The sequence below is a fragment of the Balaenoptera musculus genome, chromosome 11 (assembly GCF_009873245.2).
Source record: "Balaenoptera musculus isolate JJ_BM4_2016_0621 chromosome 11, mBalMus1.pri.v3, whole genome shotgun sequence".
NCBI lineage: Eukaryota > Metazoa > Chordata > Mammalia > Artiodactyla > Balaenopteridae > Balaenoptera > Balaenoptera musculus.
Window position 1 is genome coordinate 71,343,280 of NC_045795.1, and position 25,493 is coordinate 71,368,772.

The 25,493-nt window shown below is 40.1% G+C and overlaps 1 protein-coding gene across 4 annotated transcripts in view; it reads right to left on the bottom strand.

The window, feature by feature from the left end:
• Window positions 1-25,493, bottom strand: part of ERC2 (ELKS/RAB6-interacting/CAST family member 2) — a 962,898-nt gene that overhangs the window by 926,197 nt on the left and 11,208 nt on the right. For all 4 annotated transcript variants that reach the window (XM_036870128.1, XM_036870127.1, XM_036870130.1 and 1 more), the window contains exon 2: window positions 4,569-5,365. In XM_036870128.1, the coding sequence (XP_036726023.1) occupies window positions 4,569-5,225 (657 nt within the window). In that variant the 5' untranslated portion in view covers window positions 5,226-5,365. The remainder of the gene's footprint in view (window positions 1-4,568; window positions 5,366-25,493) is intronic.

Here is a 25,493-nt window from a genome sequence, read left to right on the forward strand (position 1 = left end):
TGTGCTCTAGAGCCAGCAAGCCACAACTACTGAGCCCACGTGCCACACCTACTGAAGCCCGCGTGCCTAGAGCCTGGGCTCCGCAACAAGAGAAGCCACCGCAATGAGAAGCCTGTGCACCGCAACGAAGAGTAGCCCCCGCTCACCGCAACTAGAGAAAGCCCGCGCGCAGCAACGCAGACCCAACGCAGCCAAATATAAAGAAATAAATAATAATAATAAAAAAATACAAAGTTAATAATTGCATTAAAAATCCAGGGATATGAAAAGTTAATAACCTATATGCACAAAACTGCAAGATATAAGTCCTTATGAACTTTCTGAAAATGTATTTTCTACCATGTTTTCTCTCTCTGATCTCCACTGTATGGGTAAATAGAACGGAGTTGTAAAGAAAAGACCACCATATCATCTTTTACAGAAAAACGGGTCACTTAACTTCCCCATACACAGTTGCATTCTCTTGCCCCCAACATCCACTCTAACCCCACAGGCCATTAAAAATAAAAAGGGGACTACCTCAAGTGGCAGCCTAACATCTATTCTAAATATTTTCTCCTCATCTCTCCCCAAATCAGTCTACAGGTGTGACATTGAGAGCACGAGACTCCACCCCACTCTCCCTCCATCAAGAAAATACATCGTGAAGCAAAAAGCGCAATTGCTGGCATACAGATAACTCTGTATCCATGCACTCTGGTTTCTACAAACAAACCAAAAATTCCACACATCAGTACTGCAACTCTTAGTATCTCAAATGTATTTCTATACATGCAGATCTTTGTGGCTGAGAAGTAGGGCCTTGGAGAGAACCTAGGAAGTGTGAATGGGAAGGGGGTCTGGGGTGGAATATCCATCCAGGATATCCTGGGCGTCTACCCTTCACACATAAGAAATTTGGTCATAGCCACCTACCCATTGGCTCCAAGGTCTGTACTTCCTTTAACACAGGGCGGGTGTTCAACATCCTCCCTTAGATCTGGAGTTGGGTTCAGCTTCCTCTGACAGAACCACAAGGACTTCAAAATATACTGCAAAGGAACTGATGAATGGGAGACCTCTGTAACACTGCACATAAGGGTGAAAGGTCTATGCCTGTGATCATTAAATCCACAGAACTATGAATTTCATATACAAGAGCATTCAAATATCCTCACCTCCACACTATAATGGACCTGCTTCCCATTTCTATTCACATAGCACAATTCAAATCATTTTAGATCACCTGAATTTAGTTAGTGAAATTCTAATTATCCAAACACCCCCTGGTAGAACTACATTTGTTGTTGTGGTTGTTAAGAAACCACAATCAAGTGTTGTTTCTCTCTTTTACATTCTTTTCTTCCATACAGAAAAGTTTAAGAAGAAATACATTCCTAATTAAGAACAAAAATCCTAATTAAACTAAATTACATTCTTAATCATTCTATCAAAACTAGTCATTTTTTTCACCTAACATATGAAGTGTGATCTTCTTATCATACTAAGATGCTATTCATAGCTCAGTGATCCTATAAGGAGGTAGTAAGCATAAAGTTAAGATCTTACATGTTGGCATAAAATAGACCAAAGCCTTAAAGCCCAGCTCTGTCACTTACCAGCTGTGTGAACTTGGGCAAGCTGCTTATTCTCTCTACATTTATTTTTAATCTGTAAAGTGAGAAAAAATCTAGCACCTACCTCAGATGATTGATGCAAACACTAAATAAGAGGATGTACACAAAGCTCTAAGCACAATGCCTAGTACATAGTAAGCCCCCAACTGATGTCTACTGATTGCAGTAGCAGTAATAATAGAAACAGCAGCAACGGCAGAACTCTGGATTCTTCCCCAAACTTTATTTCATCTCGCTCCACTTTCTGACAAATATAAAAACTCCACTGGTAGAAATTTTTAGTGCTCCTTCATATCTGACTCTCCTCTCCTTCCTGGAAAGAAGAGAGGACTACACCTCACACCCCCTTGCATTTGTGTCACTTCCAGTCCAAGGAACTGAGAAGCCAATGTGCCACCGCAGGCACTCTTCCTCTGCTGTAGCAACTCTTGAAGCCACGTGCCAAGATGCGGAAAGCCTGGATCCTGAGTCATTGCCTGGAGGAGAGCTGCCCTGGCGAGTCACTTGACCTGCTTCACACTTCAGGTGAATAAGAAATAAATCTCTGATGGGTTAAGCCACTGAGATTTGAGGTCTGTTGATTACTGCAGCAGGATCTACCCTATTCTGACCAACAGGTATTCATATACCCCTGAAAGGGATCCTGATATACTTCTGGGGGGGGGCACACTTCAGTTTTTTTAAATAACTTGCTTTTTGTCAATTTTTATATTCTTTACTTTGTAATACTACCTCATATTGCAAGTAAATTGACTTTTCAAAATCTCCATGCCTCTTCCTCCTTTTATATTTTTAACCTAAAAAAGAAAATAATTATAGTTTACTTATATTTAATATACAGATTAAGACTAGGGCTTTCACTGGGTCATATGTTGCATAGTCATATGTCACCCACAGTAACCAAGGTAGCCTGTGATCATAGTAGGTTCCAGAACAAGGAAGAGGTTCCCTCAAACATTCACTTGCTTCTAGCTAAGGTAACATGGGACAGTTAAGTGGAATTGTGGATATTACCGGCTTTAAACTGAACTATGTCTTACAAAATAGACAAGGGGCTTAAAATGTTTTTAGTCAAAGCAAAAAGGTTTTGTGTGTCATTAAAATGTACCTCAATAAACTATTTATTTTATCTTTTCTTTTCCACATTAATTCTTTGTGAATGTCAAAGAAGAAACATAATATATTGGCACAGTAGCACATTGTGTAATTTATAAATAAATATACATGTATAAGTAGGGATCTGTGCTCAAAAAATGTTTTTAATGATAAAACCATAAGAAACAAGTAATTTTGGAGCTGACAGTTTTAAAAATGGCTTCCAAAATTTTTGTCACTACTTGCATCATTCCTAAACTGCTTTAACCATTTTCCAAAACAACTAAAAAAGGAAGAAAACCAGTACAGAACTGGGGAAATACACATAGCAATAACGGGACTTCATAAACCAGCAAAGTCAGAAAAAAGCAGAAATGATAGTGAAGGACATTGATTTGACTTAGGAATGAAGAACAAAGCTTTCTGTTCCAACCGAAAATCACATTTCCACATCTGAAAACCAGCAAAGGCTCTGTCAGATAATCAAAGGGATAAGGCGATTGCTTTCCGCACATAGAAGGAAAACGAAGAGCAGATTCTCATACAGATCAGAAATGCTTCTACAAACGCTTGAACTCCAAAGGGGTGGCAGCCAGGGAAACAGACAGAAGCCAGCAGATGACCCCAAGAAAGGCAGAGCGCTTCCTTAGGACAGCATCAGGACCAACTATCAGAGAATGACTAGTTCAGCCAAGTTAAAATTACCTCCAGCTTCTACAGAAAGTTAAATGACATCTGGGAATTTTTTCCAGCCAAATGGCACAACAGCCTCTACTCCCCATCTCTTAGCATTTATCTCACTGCTAATAAGAGGTGAAGCTGGGATATAAGCCCAGGCATGTCTTACTCCAAAACCCCTATGAACAGAAGCATATAAATGAGCCTCGCAGCATAGGTAGGATTTGAAAATGAAGACTAGCTGGGACTGAACAAAAAGAGGCAGGGAGAGGGGATGCTGAGAAGGCCACGAATGGAAAGGAACAGAAGGGAAAGGAGGTGGGAAACTTTGAGTATGTGCAAGAATTACCAAGTGGTAGTGCAGGTAGCACAGAAGATGTGGAAGGAGGTGGTATGAGATAAGACTGGAAAGGCTGGCTCAGGCATTCTAGTAGAAGGTGCTGTAGGCTCAGCCACAGGTACACTTCATTCTGGAGGCAATGAGTAAGTATTGAGAGCTTTAAAGCAGGGGAATTGCATAACTGCAGGTAGACAATGGGAAAACTAATCTTGCTATGACATGGAAGATGGATCAAAAAAGAGTAAGCACATAGTAGGTGCTTAATTAATATTGAATGAATAAAGGTAGAAAGACCAGGTTAAAATTTATCGTGTTTCTCTAACATGACATCAAACCCATCCTATCCAATCCCATTTAATATTGTTCAGTTTGCTATTTAGTGAACCAACTTCCCTCATTCTAGAAGGAAATGTTGCTGGTGCATTAAAAAAAAAAATCAATTCACCAGTCAAATGTAGCCCTCTAAATGTTGCTATTAAAGTGTCTACTCTTGCAAAAATCAACGTTTTCCTCTTCTATTCGGAAGGAAGTACATCTGAGCTGCTCTTGTGACTACTGAAAAAGAAAACAAAAATAACGAAGTATGAAGTTAGCCAATGAGGAGTGATCCCCCTCTTCTGCAACAATGTGAAAAGGTTATTGGAAAACAAGGAGATCACAAGCTGTAACCTTATATTTCCTATGCCCTCTGGTAGTCTCCAAGTTCAAACACATACTAAGCCATAGCTATCTTGATGATGCCAAACTTTCTTCTGCACAGGCCGTGGTACCATCTGCAAAGCATCAACTACTCCGTGAGAAGCCAAGGCTGAAAAACACTGAGATGAGTCATAACCTACCTGATTTTCTTCATGGGAAACCCTCATCTGCTCCTTGAGGACAGACATCCGGGCTGCCTCTTCTTTCCTCAAGACTCTCTCCTTCTTGAGCTCAGGACTCCAGAAAGTCTTAATACTGTTCATGGAAGACCCCAACTTGCTGTCCTTGATGTCTAGCTCTTTCCGGAGGAGGTCATTCTCTCTCTGAAGTTCCTTGAGTTGGGCTTGAAGGTCTAACATTGTGCTATCCCTTACCTGCCTCAACATGGAGGGGACCTGGTGGTGGTGATGATGGGATGAGCTGGTCAGACCGCCATGTTGATCCGTGTATGAAAGGACATCTGTGTGGGAAAGTCCAGCAGAGGCAATATTGGGACTACTCCCCATAGCTGTGACTCGGCCTCCATATACAGCTCGATTTGTGGCCCTTCCCAGAGTCATGGTGCCCTTTGGGTAAGTTGTTGAAGCCACCCCCTCATGATCACTCAGATACATGGGTCCAGACGTAGCATAGGCTGCATTAAGGGACTGGATATTCTCCATGGACAGAGTCTTGCCTGTTCCTCCACCTCCCCCACTACTTGTTCTTCGGTGGCCCAAACGAGGAGACCTTGGCAAACGAGGAGATCTGGAAGGGCTACCTTCCAGATTGGTGATTGTTCTTGCACTTCCATACATTTTTCTTCTATTATGAGGTGCTACAGAAGAGAAGGAATGCTATACTAAGTTGGAGATTAAGCCAATATTTCCACTGTTGGCCAGAATTTTCACTGCATTCTTTTCATAGTCTGTACCAGAAAATGCATCCAATCAGAGATCTGAAAAATGAGAAAAAAAGATAATCAAAAACAAATTTCTTTAGAACTCTGACTGTTAATTGCATTATATTTTTAAAATATATATATATAGGTGATAGATTGATGATAATGATAGATGATAGAGTCACACCCATGCTTATTTAAAAATAATAGTGACCTCAAACTTTACTTACTACACGTAAACATTTTGTAAACTCCCCCCACCCTGCTCCCAAGCAAGGTGAAAAGTTCTCAGAGCAAAAAAGAAGCTCATTTTTCTTTAGGAAAATGAAGCTCTGCATTTCAGTCTGTGCTAAGTGACAGTTGGAACCTCCAGAAAAATTCACCATAGGATTCCTTATCATAGAGACCCTAGCAATAAAATACTCCATCCTAGGGACATGACCCCCATACACAAGTGGCTTGACAGTGACTCTGAGAAGTTGTTGCTTCTTAGGATGTCAAATAATAGTCAAGCAGGCTGTTACCTCCCTCTCCTATAACCATTACAGACACTACTAATCCATCACAGTTCTCTTTCCCACAAAATCCAGAACTCTTCTCAACACAACACTCTAGATGGTTTACCAATCAACTGATATTGACACATGAGTCGGAACCTATTGGCCATCTTGGAGCTAGAAGAAAAGAGGTGGCTCAACCAACAAATCTCCTATACATATAGCCAGATCCTAAATGCTATCACCAGAGAACATGGCAGTCCTGTCCCTTTCCCCCTTCATACACATCTTTCAGGCTAGTGTTTTGAGAATTTTTTCCAGTTTGGTTGACATAAATATTCATATTAACCACTCTAGAACTGTACAGAAGTGGCACAGGGAAACAGTCCCCCATGTCAGAGTTCCTGGTCCCACAACACCTAGAGAAAAGCTCCCTGTCATGGTTACTCAAGTACTTTGGTGCAGATTTACGTAGCTAGGGCTACAGGATTGTGATTATCCCTTCAGTGTTAGGATCCAAATGGCCTTAATGGGGTGCATCATGGCCTCCTGCTCTTCCTCTTAGGGTATAGGGTTTAGTGTTCTTTCTTTTTCTTCAGCTTTTAAACACTAAGACCACAGATTTTGGAGAGGGGCCAACCGAGGCTCAAATATCCACTCTAACACTGACCAGCTGAGTGACCTTAGGCAAATTATTTAACTGTCACATGCTTCCCTTCTCTAATCAATAAAATGTGGGTAAAATCACCTAACTCAGTATTGTGAGAAATAGGTAAGATGATGCTTTTAAAACACCCAGTTTGGTACCTAGCACAGAATAGTCAATAAATAGTTTTTGTTGGTAGTATCAATAAGTGCATTAATAGCATTATACATCTTTTTTTACCTGCCTATCATTCATTCTCCCTCAGCTCTCCCACCCCGCCCCGCCTTTCTGGTAATACTCTATTTTTCTTAGAGAAATTGTTCCCAACTCTCTACCCACAATTCATTAGGTTTAGGTGAGGCTGACTCCCTCCATTCTATCCTGGAGGTTGCCCGTGGTGAGAACATGACCCAGTCCTGGCCAATCATCATATTCCATCCACCAGACATGATAGCTGGTTTAGGGATGGGCATGTAACCCACATTGGTCCAAAAACACTCCCTATCATGACTTTAGCTGGAATAATTGGGAAAGATAAGCTCTTTTTTAGCTAGAATTACTTGATTCAAGATAGAGCTTCTGAGTACTACCATGTGGAAAGTGCTTCCCTGATAATGAAGCTAACGCAAAGGAAAGCAGGGCCAAACTTTGAATAGTGTGAAATCAAACTGGGTGACATCACTTGAAACCCTGGATCCAGCAGTCACTGACGCTACATCTATCCCTAGGCCATTTTAGCTACATATGCCAGGTAGACTGACTACATTAATGGTCTCAATTCTTTACCCCTTCCTGTATCTGGGTCCTTGGCTGTGCCCTCCCAATCTGACTCTGGGTTCAGTCATGTGACTTGCTTTGGCCAATAATGTGATAGCAAATGGGAAGCAAGCAGAGGCCTGAAATAGCACTTGTGTGTTTATCCTCTTGCTCATTTTCTTCTGCCATGGCAATTAGAACATGCCTAGTCTAGCCTGCTGAAAGATGAGAAACATAAAATAGAGTCAAGGTGTCCTAGCCAATAGCCAGCCAACCCCAAGACATTTGAGCAAGCCCAGCCAAGATCAGCAGAGCTGCCTAGCAAACAAGCAGCTGACCACAGATGCATGAGTAAGTCCAGCTGAGATCCAGTGAGCCCCATACACTCATAGACTAAATAAATACTTCTGAGTATGTCACTGATGTTTTGTGGTTGGTTGTTTTGCAGCATTACTGAGGCAACAGAAAACTGATACACTCACCCATAAATTTCCTTTTTTGCTACGTGCAATTCGAATTAGGGTATCTGTCATTTATGCCCTAGAGAGTCCTCTATATAGTATGAAGAAATATTTTGCATACAGCTTTCTCCTTTCCCTAAAAATCCCTCCAAAGAATTATACACCTGTTCGTAACTAAGGAACTTAGTTTCAAACGTTTATGTTTCTCAAAGCTTAATTTTGTTTTCCTTGAAAACATACAAAAATCACTTTGTATCTAAAATTTTTGCATGAATAATCTGTTCTCTAAAAAAAGTGAGTCAACAGTTCCAACAATAGGAATTCAGTTACAAAAATGATGAGACAGACAGACAGAAAGTGGAATAATGTGACCGTTACATGAATATTTAACATTATTATGTAATACATATTACATATGTAATATGTAACGAATATTAATCATGAGACGGAAAGATGCTCATGACATACTAGTAGTGGGGGGAAAAAGTAGACTCAAAAACATTTTTATGGTCAATTCACATTGTAAAACACATATACATACACACTAGCTTGCAGAGAAGACTGGAACAACACACATCAAAATGTTAACAGTGATGGGGTTCAAAATGGTTTTCATTTTCTTCCTTTTGTTTATTTGCATGTTCTAAATTTTCTATAATAAAGATCTTTTCCATTGTCTTTTTAGTCTTTATTTCTACTCTGATCTTTGTTATTTTCTTCCTCCTACTAACTTGGGGATTACTTTGTTCTTTTTCTAGTTCCTTGAGGTGTAAAGTTAGGTTATTTTCTGAGACCTTTCTTTTCTCTTAATGTACCTGTTCATCACTATTAACTTAAGAAAATAATTTTTTCCTTCTATAATTCCAATAGTTAAATTAATTGTTATTTTTGCTATGTTTAGAATCTAGGTCCTAGCTAAGCCACCACTTACAGATGTATCTTCCAAGAAGTGATAAAATCTAACTTGTCCTTCTCTCTCTTCTCTTGTGTCTAGAGGCAGACATTTCTGAGGTCCCTAGACAGGTTTGAAGTCCCAATCCGAATTCAGTAAAATTTACACCCACACAGATTTAATCTGCAGTGATATTACCAGCCCAGCTGGCCAAGGCTTTGGAGAATTGCAACAAGCAACAAACAAAAGTGGATTTGCGGGCTTCCCTGGTGGCGCAGTGGTTGAGAATCTGCCTGCTAATGCAGGGGACACGGGTTCGAGCCCTGGTCTGGGAAGATCCCACATGCCACGGAGCAGCTGGGCCCGTGAGCCACAACTACTGAGCCTGCGCGTCTGGAGCCTGTGCCCCGCAACGGGAGGGGCCGCGATAGTGAAAGGCCCGCGCACCGCGATGAAGAGCGGTCCCCGCACCGCGATGAAGAGTGGCCCCCACTTGCCTCAACTAGAGAAAGCCCTCGCATGAACCGAAGACCCAACACAGCCAAAAATAAAATAAAATAAATAAATAAAGTAGCTATAAAAAAGAAAAGTGCTTTAAAAAAAAAAAAAAAAAAAAAAAGTGGATTTGCTCCTTCTGGAAATACACACACACGACACACACATGACATATAACATGCACAGATATATTAACTAGCTTGAAATAATGTTTCTTTAAATATTTGCATTCTCCTCTTCTAGGTTTAGTATCGGTAGTTTAGTGTCATAGAATGGATTGAGAAGCTTTCCATTTTTCATATGTTCTGGAACAGTTAGCATAATAAAGACTCTCTATTCCTGAAATGTTTGGTAGAACATACCCATAAAATTAAATGGGCTTAGTTGTTGATTATCTTTTCACTTTTTACTATGTTTACTGATCTATTCAGATTTGCTGCCTATTTTGTGTCAATGATCATTAAAATGTTTCTTGAGAAACAGTCTGTTCCATCGAGATTTTTCAGTCTTCCTGGTATTGCTCTGTATAACTTTTCCTTCAAATTTTTAAAATCTCTTCAAGTTATGTCTCCATCTCATTCCTAAGGCTGTTTGTATTTTTCTGTTTCTCTTGATGACAATATGACAAATTCTTGTCTATTTTTTAGTGTTTTAAAGATACATTTTTTTCTGTTTTACTGACACATTTTACTACAGTTTGTCTTCCATTTTATCAATATCTCTTTATCCTTAATAATTTCTATTTCCTTTGTGTTTAGTTACATTTGCCGTTTTGCAGTAAATGTTCATTTATCATCAATCATATTTTCTGATGAATGCATGTAAGATTACACACACTGGCTGCATATGCTTTATGTATAGAACTCTTCTGTAAACAGCTTTTCTTTTGAAATTTTTTCTATCCCAGGGAATATTCAGGATATATTTAAATGTCAAAGTAGATAGAAGTTTTTGGCTAAAACTTTGTAGTCCTAATGTTATGGCACTGGGATCATAGAACATAATACATATATCTTCTAATCTTTGAAATTTGTCAAGACTTTCTCAATGGCCCAATAAGTGATTAAAACAACTAATAGATGATACAGAAAATTTTTAAATTCATATATGTATACAGAAGAAAATGAAAACACTCTCAATTTTGTCCCTCATAGACAACCTCTGTTAAAAAGTTGATGTCGTTGCTTCCAATTCCTTTTAACTGCGTGTGTATGTATAATTTTAGACAAAATCCTTATTATATTCCATATAAAGTCTTGTACTATCTTTTTCCTCAATGTTTTATTCTTAACATCTTTTTCCACTTAACATTAATGCCATAAGATATTTTGATAGAACATGATTTTTAATGGCCATCATAAGTCTCCAAAGATGGCCACCAAAATTCCTCCCCTTCCTGTACACATTTGTCTCTCCTTCCATTAAGAAATGGATTCTATTTCCCTTCTACTTGAATCTGGGCTGGCTTCGTGACAGCTTTGACCAACAGATGCTACAGAAGTGACACTGTTCCAGCTCTGGGCCTAGGCTTGAAGAGGCCTAGCAGCTTCTGTTTTTGCTCTCTTAAAAACCAGAGATATAAGGTTCAAGCTATCCTACTGGAAAGAGAAACCACACAGAAAGGCCCTGGAAGATGAGATACTACATGGAGAGAGAGAGACCATGAGAAGGAGAACTGAAGTATCCTAGCCAACAGCCAGCACTAAGATGCCAGACTGGTAAGACAAGCCATCTTGGACCTCAGCCCAGCCCAGCCCAGCTGCCATCTGAAATCAGCTGCATGAGTGACAGTCAACATTATGTGTAACATGAAGGACCACCCAATCAACCCACATAGTGATGGAAAATAATAAATTGTAGTTTAAAGCCTCCTGAGTTTGGAGGATTTTGGTTGTTGTTGTTACGTAGCAAAAGAACTGAAACAGTCACTTAATGTTTCATTGAATGGCTATCTAATCATTTCCTCAACCAATCACCTATTACGGGACACTTAGGTAATTCCTTTTTAAAATAAAATTATCATAATTAATATTCTGATTGATAAAGCTTTGTATACATCTCATTACTTCCCTAGGATTAAGTTCTAGAAGTAAAATTTTGAAATTTAAAGGCTCTTGATACCCACTATCAAAATTCCCCTCAGAAATGTTGACACTCACTTCACCCTTGGCTGTTTTTCCTCCACAGCCTCTAGTCTTTTCTCTCAACATAGCCAAGAATCCACCATCTTCTCTTGAAGCTACTAAAAATCTCTGAATTAACCAACTCAGGATCACAGCATATTCAGTAAATACACCTTAAGAAGTATTTATTAAATACCAATAGTGTGCTACACCAGCTCTGCTTTAGGCCACCGCTTCCTCAACAGTTCATAAATGTTCAAATAAACAAGGCTTAATGGGGTTTTGATTTTACACCTAGATATCTCAGAGACTTTAGGACACTAAGGTGTATTGTGACTGTTCCAAAATTCAGTATATAAGGTAGCTTTTCCCAAATTTATTTGACAAGAGAACCCCTTTTCCCTTTGGAATACCTGAAAACTTTTCACGGAACACTCAACTTTATTCATGTAATAATTATATTTTAAGCATCAGCTTAATTCCCAGTCTTGAAAGTTGGGGATAAAGCAGTGATTAAGATAGACACAGCTTCTGTCTATGGGAAGTTTACCCTCTAGAATAGACTTTCTCAGAGTTTTCTTCATCTCAGATCTAACACAGTTTGAGGGGAAGATGATTATGGGAACTACAATCTGCTTTAAGGGCAGGGACGTGAAACTGACCCAAAAGACTCAGAAATGAGTCTTTCAAGAAATACAGAAGATCAAACTAATGACTGTTTGGAGTTTTGACCTTCTAGGACAAGAAATAAATATAATTCTGTATTTATTTTTTCAAACACTCAACAAAGAAGCTAGAATGTCAAAAGGAACACGAGTCAATCGTCAGCAGGCTGTGTATCTAAGAAGTGAGGAAACAGGTTGATGTTTCTTACTCCAAGGTCACAACAGACTAGAGGTATTATGTATAATTCCACATAACATCAAACCAAATAGGAACTCCAGAGAACATCAAAACGGTAACAATAATTTCTTTACCCTTATACATCTGCTTCTTAACAGTAAATTTTAATTAGCAACCTAGGCCCAACCCTTTATTTTGGAATTAGTCTCTTCCACCAAATTTACAAAGAGCAGGGATGGTTTCCTGGAACAATTTCACCCCGAAAGCTGAAGCACATAGAGTGATGTCGATTTCACAAATGAAAAGGCTCAGTTGACAAGGTAAAGCAAAGGCGAGCTCCCATGGTTAACAAGTCCTCCTAAGTCTTGTGATTCCTTCCTGTTCTACTGAGTCACTCCCAAACCCCCCACTCCAGATGTGTTTAAGTCTCCTGATATATTTTTAGGTACTTGTTTTGACACTCAGGCTTTTTTTAGTTGTTGTCTCCTAATTCTCATCCATCCTGATTTGGTTTTTTTCCTTAGTTCTATAAAATGAATCTCTGAGAAAGAGCAAGAAGATCAACTTTATTCACCAATCAATAATGCAATGACTCTTATTTCCCATTACTGACTTCAAGAAGACCATTTCTATGCTTCTCCACCCACCTATAAATACATTATAGGAAGTGAGGTAGCAGTTAAGATCTTATTGTTTTAATTATTATTATGAAGCCAAGACAGGCTCAATCATTGAGCTTTCTCATAAACCCTTAAAAACACCTGCTTTCTTATATATTTGTGAGGTACAGTCTTAAGAAAGATAAATTATTAATTAGGTTAAGCTGTGCACAGAAACAGACAAATATGGCTGAATATAACACCAAAGAAATTAACTACACATCTTTAAACCACCTTGTAAATAACATTTGAAGTCCAAGGGTAGGTTCCATTTAAGGTTCAAACACAAAATAAAATTAAAAATCTTACAGGTTTTATGAACCTATATGAATACTTTCTCTAATTACATATGGATTCATAAGTAAAATAAACACTCATTCACTCACTCTCTTAAAAGGTTTAAGGACTCTTGAACTGTAGCTCAGGGGGAAAAAAGGTGGAAAGAGCCTTGATTCCTGTCTACCTCAAGTATCTCAGACTATCGTGGTCTGGAATGGTCTTGTTTAAGAAAAAAGCACTTCCTGCTCTCTGCTCTAAAGTAGGTTAAGTTTATTTCCACAGATCTCAGCCTCAGCCCATCACCTGAGCCCTGCTGACAGACTGTGTGAGCTGAGATCATCGCTGTCTCCCAAGATTTAGCCCAACTTAACGTACCTTTTTTTTTCTATTGGCATCCCTAACTTTTAAAATATTTTGTGTCAGAGATTACAGTTAATTCTAAAGCCTTTCTAGAGGAAGACATGGTGTAGAACAGATCTTAAGCAAGAAGTGGCTGCCCAGGAGTCAGATGCTGCCTACAGATGTGTGGTGTTATGGCTAGCACAGTGTTCTTTAGAATTTTGATCTAGTTGCCAACATAGAGACAGCCGTTTCACATAAAAATCCAGACTCTGGCTTCTCCAGAAAAATCTGAAAATCTGACAATGTCAAGCCCACTTCCCTACATGGCAACGACTGGTCAGAACCAACCAGCAGCTGCCCCTTAGAGAAAGGGAATGCATCCTCCACATTGGCCACAGCCCCCTCCATTCCCTATTACCTTTTCACAGTCTGATTCCCGCTTTTCATGTTTGTCCCTAAAGGCATTTAAATTTTACTACTTCTACTCATATAAAAGATCTTAAATAAAAATTTGCTCTCCTTTACCACCTACTTCAAGGCCGTCACCAAATCCTATCAATTCTACCTCCAAAATCTCTCTCGATCTGTTTGTTCCTTGTTTCCACTTCTACTATCACCACCCTATTGCACCAGCAAGACTTGCCTAAGCTATCCCATATCCTCCTAAAACATCTCCACTTTCTAATCCTCCTCCATTCTATTTCTCACACACCAGCCAAACTAAATATTTTAAGGAACAACTCTGATCACAGAATGTCTCCCCTTACCCACTTAAAACCCTTCAAAGTTTCCCAGTGCTCTTTGGACAAAGACCAAAATCCTTCCCGTGGTCTGAGGCCACACAGGATCTTGTTCCAGCATCCTCTCTTGCTGCTTTCTTCACAGACTGCCTGGGTCTTCTTTCTGTTGCTCAAGCGCATCAAGTCTCTTCCTGTCTCAGAGCCTTCATATGTACTGTTCTCTTTGCAAGGCTAATTCCCCTTCATCTTTTAGATCACAGCATCTGACAGTATATCCTCCACAAGGTCTATCCCATCCAAATCAAGTCTCTCAGCTATGCTGTCTCAAAGCATAATGCTTTTTCTTATAATATGAAAGACACGGTATTTTTTGTTTTATAAGAGAAGCTGCGCATGCTGCAACTAAAGATCCTGCACGAGGCAACGAAGATCTCGCGTGCCACAACTAAGACCTGGAGCAGCCAAATAAATAAATAACTATTTTTTTAAAAAAAGAGAAGCTGACTTTATCATCCTGCAAGGGTTGTCTAAGTGTCTCTCTTGTTTAAGCTAAATAGGGTGACCAAGTAGCCTGGATCCACTAGGTAAGGTGTAAGAAAGCCTTTTGTAACCCAATCAAGGCTGCCCCTCCTCAGATTCTTGGTTTGAAAAAAAAAAAAAAAAAGGAAACCATGAAGAAGAGGAATGGATACGCACAAAAGATTCTGGAGCCTTCAGGGAAGAAAGTTGTTGACACCCCAGTCATGATGCCCAGGATTCAGAGTAAATGAGATCTGTGGGAGGAGATGAATATGGTTGCAGACAAGACTAGAGTTTCCAGAAATAATTACTTCAAGATAAGAGGGAGGGCTTCCCTGGTGGCGCAGTGGTTGAGAATCTGCCTGCTAATGCAGGGGACACGGGTTCGAGCCCTGGTCTGGGAAGATCTCACATGCCGCGGAGCAACTAGGCCCGTGAGCCACAACTACTGAGCCTGCGCGTCTGGAGCCTGTGCTCCGCAACAAGAGAGGCCGCGATAGTGAGAGGCCCCTGCACCGCAATGAAGAGTGGCCCCCGCTTGCCGCAACTAGAGAAAGCCCTCGCACAGAAACGAAGACCCAACACAGCCAAAAATAAATAAATAAAATAAAAAATTAAAAAAAAAAAAAAAAAGATAAGAGGGAGTCCAGTTTGGTGACTGGGACTCAAGACAAGTGACCCAGGAGCCGTGGAGAAGCTTGTATGGGCAAAGCATGCAGGCGAGGCAGGAAGCTCCTAGAGGCCCTGCCATGCCAAGTGGAGCCTGTGCAGTGGGGCACAACGCTGTGCATGGGGTGGGGCTGTAACTCATGAGGAGATCCACGTATCCTAGTAGGGTTCCCCACAGAAGACAATGTGACAAAGATTGGGGTGCAGCTGGTTCATTTAGAAAGAAATCCCAGGAAGTACTGAAGGGAGAGTTTGGTACTAAGGCAAGGAAGTGAAGGAAGTGAAGATAGGGTACATTTTCAAGGAAATTTCTGCTGTGGACAACTGGGCTCAGTCCTGCTGAAGGAGTTCTGGGAGGCAGTGTAGAACCTGCCTCATAGGTGCACCTCGGTAAAGGCAAGGGACCCGTTCATCATTGGCAGAGGGCTGCTCCCCTGGCACTTCCAGCCTGTGCTACATGGACACCAAGAAAAAGTCCTCATGTTCCAATACAGGCCATGAGTGCTGAGACAGCACCTGCTGCACCACGCATGGCACACCAGTGGCTGAGCTTGGCCACTGGGAGTCTGGATTGGCCTTCCCTTGTGGGACCATATAGTGGGTACCACAGAGGGACCCGCAGCATCTTTCATCTGAGGAAGACCAGCCTCAACAGAAACACCTTGTGGCACAAAGATGAAATCATGTGGTGTAACTGTTGGACAGAACATCTCTGGGCTTGGGTGTGGGATCTACACCCATATCCCCCTCACTTTAGGGCAGTGAAATCCTGGGGTCGGGGTCAGGCAGGGAGATGGGGAGAAGTGGAGAAAGACGGGAGGAGCCCTAGTGGAAAGACCTAGAACTTCCAGCTAAGTGGCAGGTGGGTTCCAGCATTTTTGGTTTAATCTGGACAAGTGAAACTTGAAGTAAGGTTTCTGAGTCATCCATATATGACCCAAAAGCACTTCCACACATTATAATTCCATATTAATTTGTGTGATTACTTGTTGGGGTCTCTTTTCCTTCCTACTTTAAACCCTTACACTGTACCCCAGGGCTTAACTTTTGTTCTAACATATATGGGGCCCAGGGCTAGAGTACAAATAGAGGCCCAAGTACCACATGTCTATATATTTTACAGTTATAAATCGAGGTAACAAACTGGTAAATAAAATGCATTTTATCTTCCTACCCTGACAAATATAAAGATGTAGAAGGTGAGGTGTGAATTTTGAACTTAAAATTCCTGGACTCTTCAGAGCTCTGGTCAAAACATGGTGGCAAGAGGCAGGCCTTCCCCCAACCAACATCCTTCTCTCCCCGCTCCTGGCTCAACCACACCCCAGGGGCCTCACATATGTGAACTCCGCAGCCTGCACACTAAGCTAGCTCTGTCTACACCAGGGGCCAGCAAACTTTTTCTAAAAAAGACCAGATAGTAAATATTTTAGGCTGTGGGCTATTTGGTATCTGTAACAACTACTCACTCTGCCACTTCAGCACAAAAGTAGCCATAGACAATTTATAACCAAATGAGTGTGGGTGTGTTCCAATAAAACTTTATTTATAAAAACAGGTGTTAGGCGGACTTAGCCCAAAGGCAGTAGTTTCCTGACATCTGATCTATACTTTCACAAATAGGTACCCCTCAGCAACTCTATGCCTAATGGTGTGCACAGTGGTAGCATGGTTTGTCCTCAGGAGGACAGACCTGGCAAAGAAGCCCAAGCTTCTTGGAAGCACCTTGGAACACCACTCAGGGTCACTTAAGCAGGGAGGTCCCAGGCCTGTTGGTCCCGCAGACTCCCCCTCCCCCATGGGGAAGGTGCAGGCAGAGGAGGGCCAGAGTGGGCCCTCTAAAGCCTCAGGTCCTGTGCAGGTGCTCTTCCTGCCCAGAGCTAAGGGTACACAGGAGATACATAAAACAGTTTTTGAATATTTGAAAGAATATATGTAATATTACGACATTTTCATCATATGATTGAAATTACTTCCATGGCATTTAATGCAATAATTTTGTAATTGTAGCCAGAGAGGTGATACAAAGTGTTTTAAAAAAGGAAAGAGGGGACTTCCAATATCAGACCTGGTTGGAGTCATATCTCTAATTTCTTAATGTGTAGCCTTAAGCAAATTACTTCACTTCTCCAATCCTCATTTTTCTCATTTGTAAAATGAGTATAATTGTGGTACTTTCCACAGTGATTTGGAAAAGATTAAATAAGACAATAGAAGAAAAGTAATTAGTACAATGCCCAGCACACAGCTAATGCTCAGTAAAAGCTGACTTTAATAAGCCCAAGGCTACCAGAACAGGGCACAGTGGTTTTAAACCTGAAAGTTGTCTTAGAACTCTCTCAGTCCATTAAGCTTGCTTTGTCAGACTCCTGAGTCAAACTCAGCCCTCTACTCAAAATGCTCAAGACATCAACCATTTTTTAAAACTGGAAAGAAAAATAGACATTTTCCCATTGTCTGCAGGCTACAATATCATACATATATAGGTATTGAAAGTCCTAATAATAAGCCATTTCCTCTTTAAATACCACAATGATATGAATCAGGGGGAAAAAAGTCCAGCTTCAGGTAGCAGAGATTTTCAAAAATGCTTTTCCATCATTCTCCAAGAAGCTCTCTGCAACTTAAACATACTCACCCACACATCACTACTCTCTCCTTTAGTCCCCCCAAACTCATTTTATAATTACTGTTTTCCATGTGCAGATTTAGCATGATTACATGTTCAGCTGCCTTGGCTATATTTTATGGTAAGGTGCTTAAGTGAAGAGGCTGACTATATCTTATACTGCAAGGTAAGGACTCTGTACACCAAGTATTAGTTAATTGTACTTTCCATTGACAACTTCTGTTTTAATTTCAAACACTATCAGTTTATTCTAAGGGATTAAATTTAAAATCTGGAGCACCTAAAAACTTTTGTTAAAGGAATACACCACTAGCTACTACACAGCTAAATCCACACATTTAAAATACAACAAAATGCCAAACAACAACCAGTAAAAGTAAAAAAATAATTTGAGATGCTAAATCAAAATTTTTTTTAATTATGGTTAATATAATATGCTGATTATAACAACATTATTCACTGCCTCATAAAGTTTCATAAATGTAACAAATTAAGCTAGTTGCTATGAACAGATAAATAAGGTTTTTGATTCGTTTTTGAAACATCTGTGCATTTCCTTTAATCTGCAAACGTAAAACGTCAATTGGCAAAGCTCTAGCTATAGTGTACTTACAAAAAAAATTCAGGAATTAATGGGTCTTACACTAAAAAAATCCTCAATCTGTCAACTAACAGATGTTTCACAGAAAATGATAGAAAGGTAGAAGAATAACAACTCTATCCCTTTGCCCCTAAAACTCCAATCACACAAAATTTTTCTACATTTAAAATCAACACGTAAGGATTATGTCTAAATAGCCCTTTACGAGAAAAGAATATACACATAATCATATACACAAGGAAAAATTTTAGCAAAGATTGTAAGCTGGGGCTTCCCTGGTGGCGCAGTGGTTAAGAATCCGCCTGCCAACGCAGGGGACACAGGTTCGAGCCCTGGTCCGGGAAGATCCCACATGCCACGGAGAAACTAAGCCCATGTGCCAAAACTACTGTGCCTGCGCTCTAGAGCCTGCAAGCCACAACTACTGAAGCCCGCGCACCTAGAGCTCATGCTCCGCAACAAGAGAAGCCACAGCAATGAGAAGCCCGCTCACCGCAACCAAGAGTAGGCCCTGCTCACTGCAACTAGAGAAAGCCCACATGCAGCAATGAAGACCCAAGGCAGCCAAAAATAAATAAATAAATAATAAATAAATTTATTTAAAAAAAAAAGATTGTAAGCTATTCCAAAAAACACACACACACACACACACACACAATCAATAATAAGGGAAGGGAAATGGCTTAAATGTGCAAATGAGACAAGCATTCATCTATGTATTCTGTAAAGAAGATAAAGAATAAATGTTATATCCTAACTCTGGGGTGTCTGAAAAATATGACTGATCATCATGGAGGAGTCACATGAGACTTTAGCAAGGGCCAGGTTCAGGATGCTGAATAGTATTCAGTAATCACTCTAAAAACTGAAATTATAGTGAATAAGAGTCAATAACTACATTAAGTCATCAAGTAACTGAATTAAACCTCTTAGTGCATGGATAAGTGTAGGCTTATCCAACAAAATATATTAAAAGGGAAATTATGGGACATGGTTTAAATCTATTCAACAAATATTTCGAGAACAAATCTGTAGTATTGTTTCTGACCTTCCAGGGACTCAAATTCCTCCATTTCAAAGGAAAACAATAGCCCCTTTATTCAGGTTTACACAAGCAACTCCAGCTATTGTGCATGGCTACCAGGTATTGTGAACATTGGAAATAGATGAGACCCTTTCTGGTAGTAATAGGGTGTGGTCTCAGATGGAGAGAGTCCTATAAAGAAAGACAAGAGTAGTACCAGAGAGAGAAATCCAGTTTTTTTAACCTGAGCAAAAACTAAGGAGGAGGGGGGCAGATCCACAGTCCCATATATTAGAGAATTTACAAGCCTTGTGAGAAATTAAGGTTGTTTTTATTTCAATAATCTGAAAACAAATAATGTAAGGACATTTTTGATCATCACGGCAGCCATGCCCATTGAGTTTGAGCAACAAGCTGTACCCTAAGGAATCACTATGCATCAAAGGGAAAGAAAAAAAGATGGACCTGGGAATCTAAATGATGTGTTCTCACCCAGTGAAAGGTAAGGGACGTCAAGCTCCTCAGCATGAAGCAAAGTTTCGCACAAGTTGAATATTGTGAATATGGTGGGAGAATTGAGTCATCACCCAGCACACAGCAGGGTAGACCAGCTGACTGCCAAAGAACCGGCCCAGAATACTTGGCATCATATTCCAGTTACAAGCAGCAATTTAGTTAATGTGGTTAAATTAATGTTGTTAATTTGAATTAGTTATATGATGTGTACTTAATTTCTAAATTGATTTACGTTTTATAAAGGTGTAGGAGCTTAAAAAAAAAAACCTCACCAGCTTTATGTTTATACAGTTAAAAGTATCATTACAATAACAATAATTTAAGCATACCTGGGGTTCTATGAGAAATTATCTTCTTTAAAAGGGATCTCATCTAACTTTGAGAAACCTTGGTTAAGTGATTAAACATATACTAGGTTTGAGTCCTGAAACTCACACTTTTTTATCTGTTTAAACTTGAGCTAGCTAACAAACCTCTCTGAGCCTTAGTAAGTACCTCAGTAAGTTAACAATGGCCTCAGGAGTAACAATAGCTATTTCACAAAAATAAGGCGAGTCATGACTAAACCAAAGAAAGTGTAAGTGCTCAGCACAGTGCCTGAGGCGTGATAAATACTCAGTACAACAACCCTCATCATCAATATTAACTACAGACACACTGTATTATTTTCTTAAAGGATGATCATCATGTTGTTAATAATTAGTCCTTTGTTCCCTATTAATTTCACATGACTATAAAAGGCATTCAAATTCTGAGTCTCAATGTTTCCTTCAAACTCTATGATTAGTTCTTGAAAGACAGTAACGACTGAATTATTAGGAATAATAATGCTAGCTACATGGGCGGTTTTACATGGATCCCAGGAAGAGAACTAGTCCCTTAAGTACAATATGTGTCTTCCTTATGAGTAAAAGGAGAAAAACAATATTAAACATGTTACAATGAATCTAAAAAGATTAGATGGTTAAAAAGGTTGCTAAGCAATTTGCACATGAGAGCACAATTTTAGCCAGTGCAGTAAATTGCCTCATTTGTTCAAAATATTCACTGTCCCTCTGTAGTCAGCTCATCCCTATAGTCTCTCCCTCCCATAAGAGGAGAATCCTTCCTGCCCCACTGTCATAAGGCTTGGCCATGTGACTTGTTTTTGCAGAATGCAATGTGAGCTGAAGCAACACACACCATATCCAAACAGAAGCTATAAGAGGCATCTTGTGAGTAAACCATAGTTGTTTTCTTCTCTGCCATGAGAATGGCTCATCCAAGGAAGGGATGACTCCTTCAGCCTGAGTGCCAGAATAAAGACAAGGTGGAATAGAGCCATGCACAACCCATGAGAGAGAAGGAGGCCACTGAGCTCTGGAGTTGTTATCTCAGCATACCCTAGCAATATCTGACTAGTACACCCAGCTCCCACAAATGTAGTACTAAAACAAAATATTTAACATTTAGGTTAAAATATAGGGCAGCATTTTCTCACTGACTGATCTCTCATTTTTTTTCTTCTTTTGCCACAACACCAATCTAGGTAATGTCATCCTTTCAGGGACAAAATATCTCGTGTTAGGTTTCTAGATAAATGCAAATCACTTGTAAATGATGTCTTTTCAGACACAGATACACATAACCAACCATTTTAACTGCCTCCAAATGTATCCTCTTTATCATTCCTGGGCCCTAATTTCTTTCCTAACAAATAGCTGCTTCTGATGCTTGGACATCAAGATGAAGACAATCGTCAGAAAAGCTCATAGAGGGATAACCCCTGCTGAGATGACATATCAATAGTTGCACAAACAGCTCAAGTGAACGCCAGGAAGCATCAATGGGCGTGGGCTGGAACTCATGACTCCAGTGGTCAGCACATGTGTGAGTGCCTGTCCTGGAGCACAGCCCCATGAACAGTCCAGTCGTGCCCGGCCCAAGCATGCCTCACCACAGGGTGTCAGGAGAAAGGGAACCCATACGTCTGCTACGTGTGATTCCATCTTACAGTGGCTCTGTGAGTTCCAGATTGCTCCATGTGATGCCACTGTCTTCCCTGGAGCCTTTTGCAAAACAGATGATTCAACCCTGATAGGTCCTTGAAGGCAATAACCACGTCTCATTCATCTTCAAATCTCAGTACTGTAGTACTCAGTGTAGAGCAGTTAAAAGCATGGGCTTTGAGGCAAGATTCAAATCCTAGCTTCTCTATTTACTTGGGTAAAGACCATGTGAGGAAATGCTCTTAAGTGCCCTACTAATGTCCCTCTGACTTGAACATTTTAGAGTGCCCCAAAGGAGTTCACACTGCCAATATCAGCATCTCTGCTGAGGATATCTTTTTTTTTTTTTTTTGAGGATATCTTTTGAACCTTGGAAAACTACTCTGCTTTTGCAAGGTTGGGGATGGAACTGCCAGGGAATTAACCATTCTCAAAAACAACAGACAGAAATATGGATACACCAATGTTCATAGATACATTATTCACAATAGCAAAAATGTAGAAACAAACCAAATGTCCATCAGCGGATGAATGGATAAACAAAATGTGGTATATAAATACAAGGGAATATCATTCATCCATAAAAAGGAAGGAAACTCTGATGCATGCTACGTCATGGATGAATCTTGAAACCATTATGCTAAGAGATGTAAGCCAGACACAAAAGGACAAATATTGTATGATTCCACTTGTATAAGGTACCTAGAATAATCAAATTCATAGAGACGGAAAGTAGAATAGAGGTTGTCAAGGGCTGGGGGCAGGAGGGAATGGGGAGTCATTGTTTAATGGGCACAGAGCTTCAGTTTGAAATGATGCAAAAATTTTGGAGATGGAGAGTGATTATGATTGCGCAATATTGTGAGTGAACTTAATACCACAGAACGGTACACTTAAAAATGGTTTAAATGATAAATGTTACATATATTTTACCACAATAAAAAATAAAAATAATAAAAATAAATTTTCAAAAGAAAAAAAAACAACTGACAGGAGCTGGTGGTTACATACCCCTGCTTCCTCACCCCTCACATGAGACCATCCGGAGGCAGGTGTGTTACACTATCTCCAGAGTTTCCTTGTGCGATTAAACTCCAGTCGCCACTGTAGTAACTTACTGAATAATGTCCTATCTATCGGCTGCCTTCTCCCCCCTGTCTCATATCCTTGTTCACCTACTGGTGTTCCCTGTATGTCCCAAACAATTACTTGTACTAGAATACTTGTCTCAGGTTCTAATTCTGGGAGAAGCTAAACTAAGACACTCAGGCAAGTTTCTTAACTTCTCTAAATGTTAATTTCCTCATCATGAGAAATAATATTTGGATCATGGGGTTATTGTCAAGATTAAATGAGATCATTCTTGCACGTGCTTAGCACAGTGTCTGACATATAGTAGGTAATTAATATGAGTTTCTTGAACTTCTGGTCCAATAGTTATTTGCCTTTTTGATAAACTGTGTCTCAGTTTCAGGAAGAGATTAGAAACCCAAGAGCTATTCTTTCCCGTCTTCTACCTGATTAACACCTCCCATGTTATTTTTTTTTTTAAATTTATTTATTTATGGCTGTGCTGGGTCTTCGTTTCTGTGCGAGGGCTTTCTCCAGTTGCGGCAAGCGGGGGCCACTCTTCATCGCGGTGCGCGGGCCTCTCACTATCGCGGCCTCTCCCGTTGCGGAGCACAGGCTCCAGACGCGCAGGCTCAGTAATTGTGGCTCACGGGGCCAGTTGCTCCGCGGCATGTGGGATCCTCCCAGACCAGGGCCCGAACCCGTGTTCCCTGCATTAGCAGGCAGATTCTCAACCACTGCGCCACCAGGGAAGCCCTCCCATGTTATTTTTATTGAAATATAGTTGATTTACAAAGTTGTGTTAGTTTCAGGTGTACAGTAAAGTGATTCAGTTATACATATATTTAAAAATATACATATTCTTTTCTTTTACATCAACATCTCCCATGACTTAACATTCACCATTTAACCACAAGAGGCATGAAAAGGAACCGAAATTTTGCATCCAACTCAATCCTTTGCTTAGAAGCGGGCAGAGCCCACAAAGAAAGTTAAACAAGCTCCCAAATATCAGTTAGATCCTCCAAGGCAGACAGATCACCATCATACCCTCCTGACCAGGGGAATTAAGAGGGCTGTGGAGTTAATTATACACAAATCTTAATTCTTACCCTTCTCTCTCTTTGGCTCCAAATGTACCATCTTAGCATCACTAAGGCATATGATGAGGACTAATATGCATTTAGTCTTTTTCTGTTCCACAGTATACCAAATGAAACCATGGAATCATGAAAATCCATTGAGGTGCATCCTTTGCTAAGTACCATTTTATTTTCTTTGGTTTCTCTTTACTGGTTCACCAAAATACACAGAGAATTTTGTTAAGCACAGTAACCACCTATGCCACTTAGCCTATCAAAGGAATATGCTACTGACTATGGCAGACTCTCCTAAATAAGACTGGTGAGAAGTTCAATTTCTATCCACTACTTTTGCAGAAAATGCCTTTCTTAATATACGTTTTTTTAAAGCTGAACAAACAAAAGTTTACTACACTTATATGTTCAAAAGGGAAGTTCTGGGCTTCCCTGGTGGCGCAGTGGTTAAGAATCTGCCTGCCAATGCAGGGGACACGGGTTCGAGCCCTGGTCTGGGAAGATCCCACATGCCACGGAGCAACTAGGCCCATGAGCCACAACTACTGAGCCTGCGCATCTGGAGCCTGTGCTCCACAACGGGAGAGGCCACGACAATGAGAGGCCCGCGTACCGCGATGAAGAGTGGCCCCCACTCGCCACAGCTGGAGAAAGCCCTCGCACAGAAACGAAGACCCAACACAGCCAAAAAAATAAAATAAATAAATAAATTTACTTTTTAAAAAAAAGGGAAGTTCTGTACCCCAAAACAAATGACAAAATCCAAATTACATCTTGACCTTTATCATAATCCACAAAGCTTTTTTCTAAAATTTCATATGTCCATAGCCTTTAACTTCATTCTTATCCCTCACAACTGTATAGAGTTGGCCACCTTAAGTCCAAAGCATCTGACTGGGTAAACACCATCTATATTGGGCATGTTTAAATGGTTTCCATCTTTGCCTCAATTACATTATGTTTATGAGGCTCATATTTCTCCTTTATTACTGCCTATATTTTTTTCATTTTCCACTTACTTTTTATAAAATAATGAGAAGGTTAAAGAACTACTCAAATGATTACACAGACTCTGCTATACAAATATGGTGATGTTGCTGAAATATAACTACTTGTTATCAGGTAAGGCCATAATATAGTAGCTCAAAATGTTGGTTCACAAGCTGAAGCACAGAAGTCAAGATTAATGTATGAAAGGCAGTTTACCAGTGTTACCATCTAGAGTACAAAAATCATACAAAAGTAAAGTCATAGGCAGCTGGTATACATGGGGCACTGAAGGCAGTTTCAGCACATAACTCTCAATCTTGTACGCTTCACAGAATAATTAAACCATTT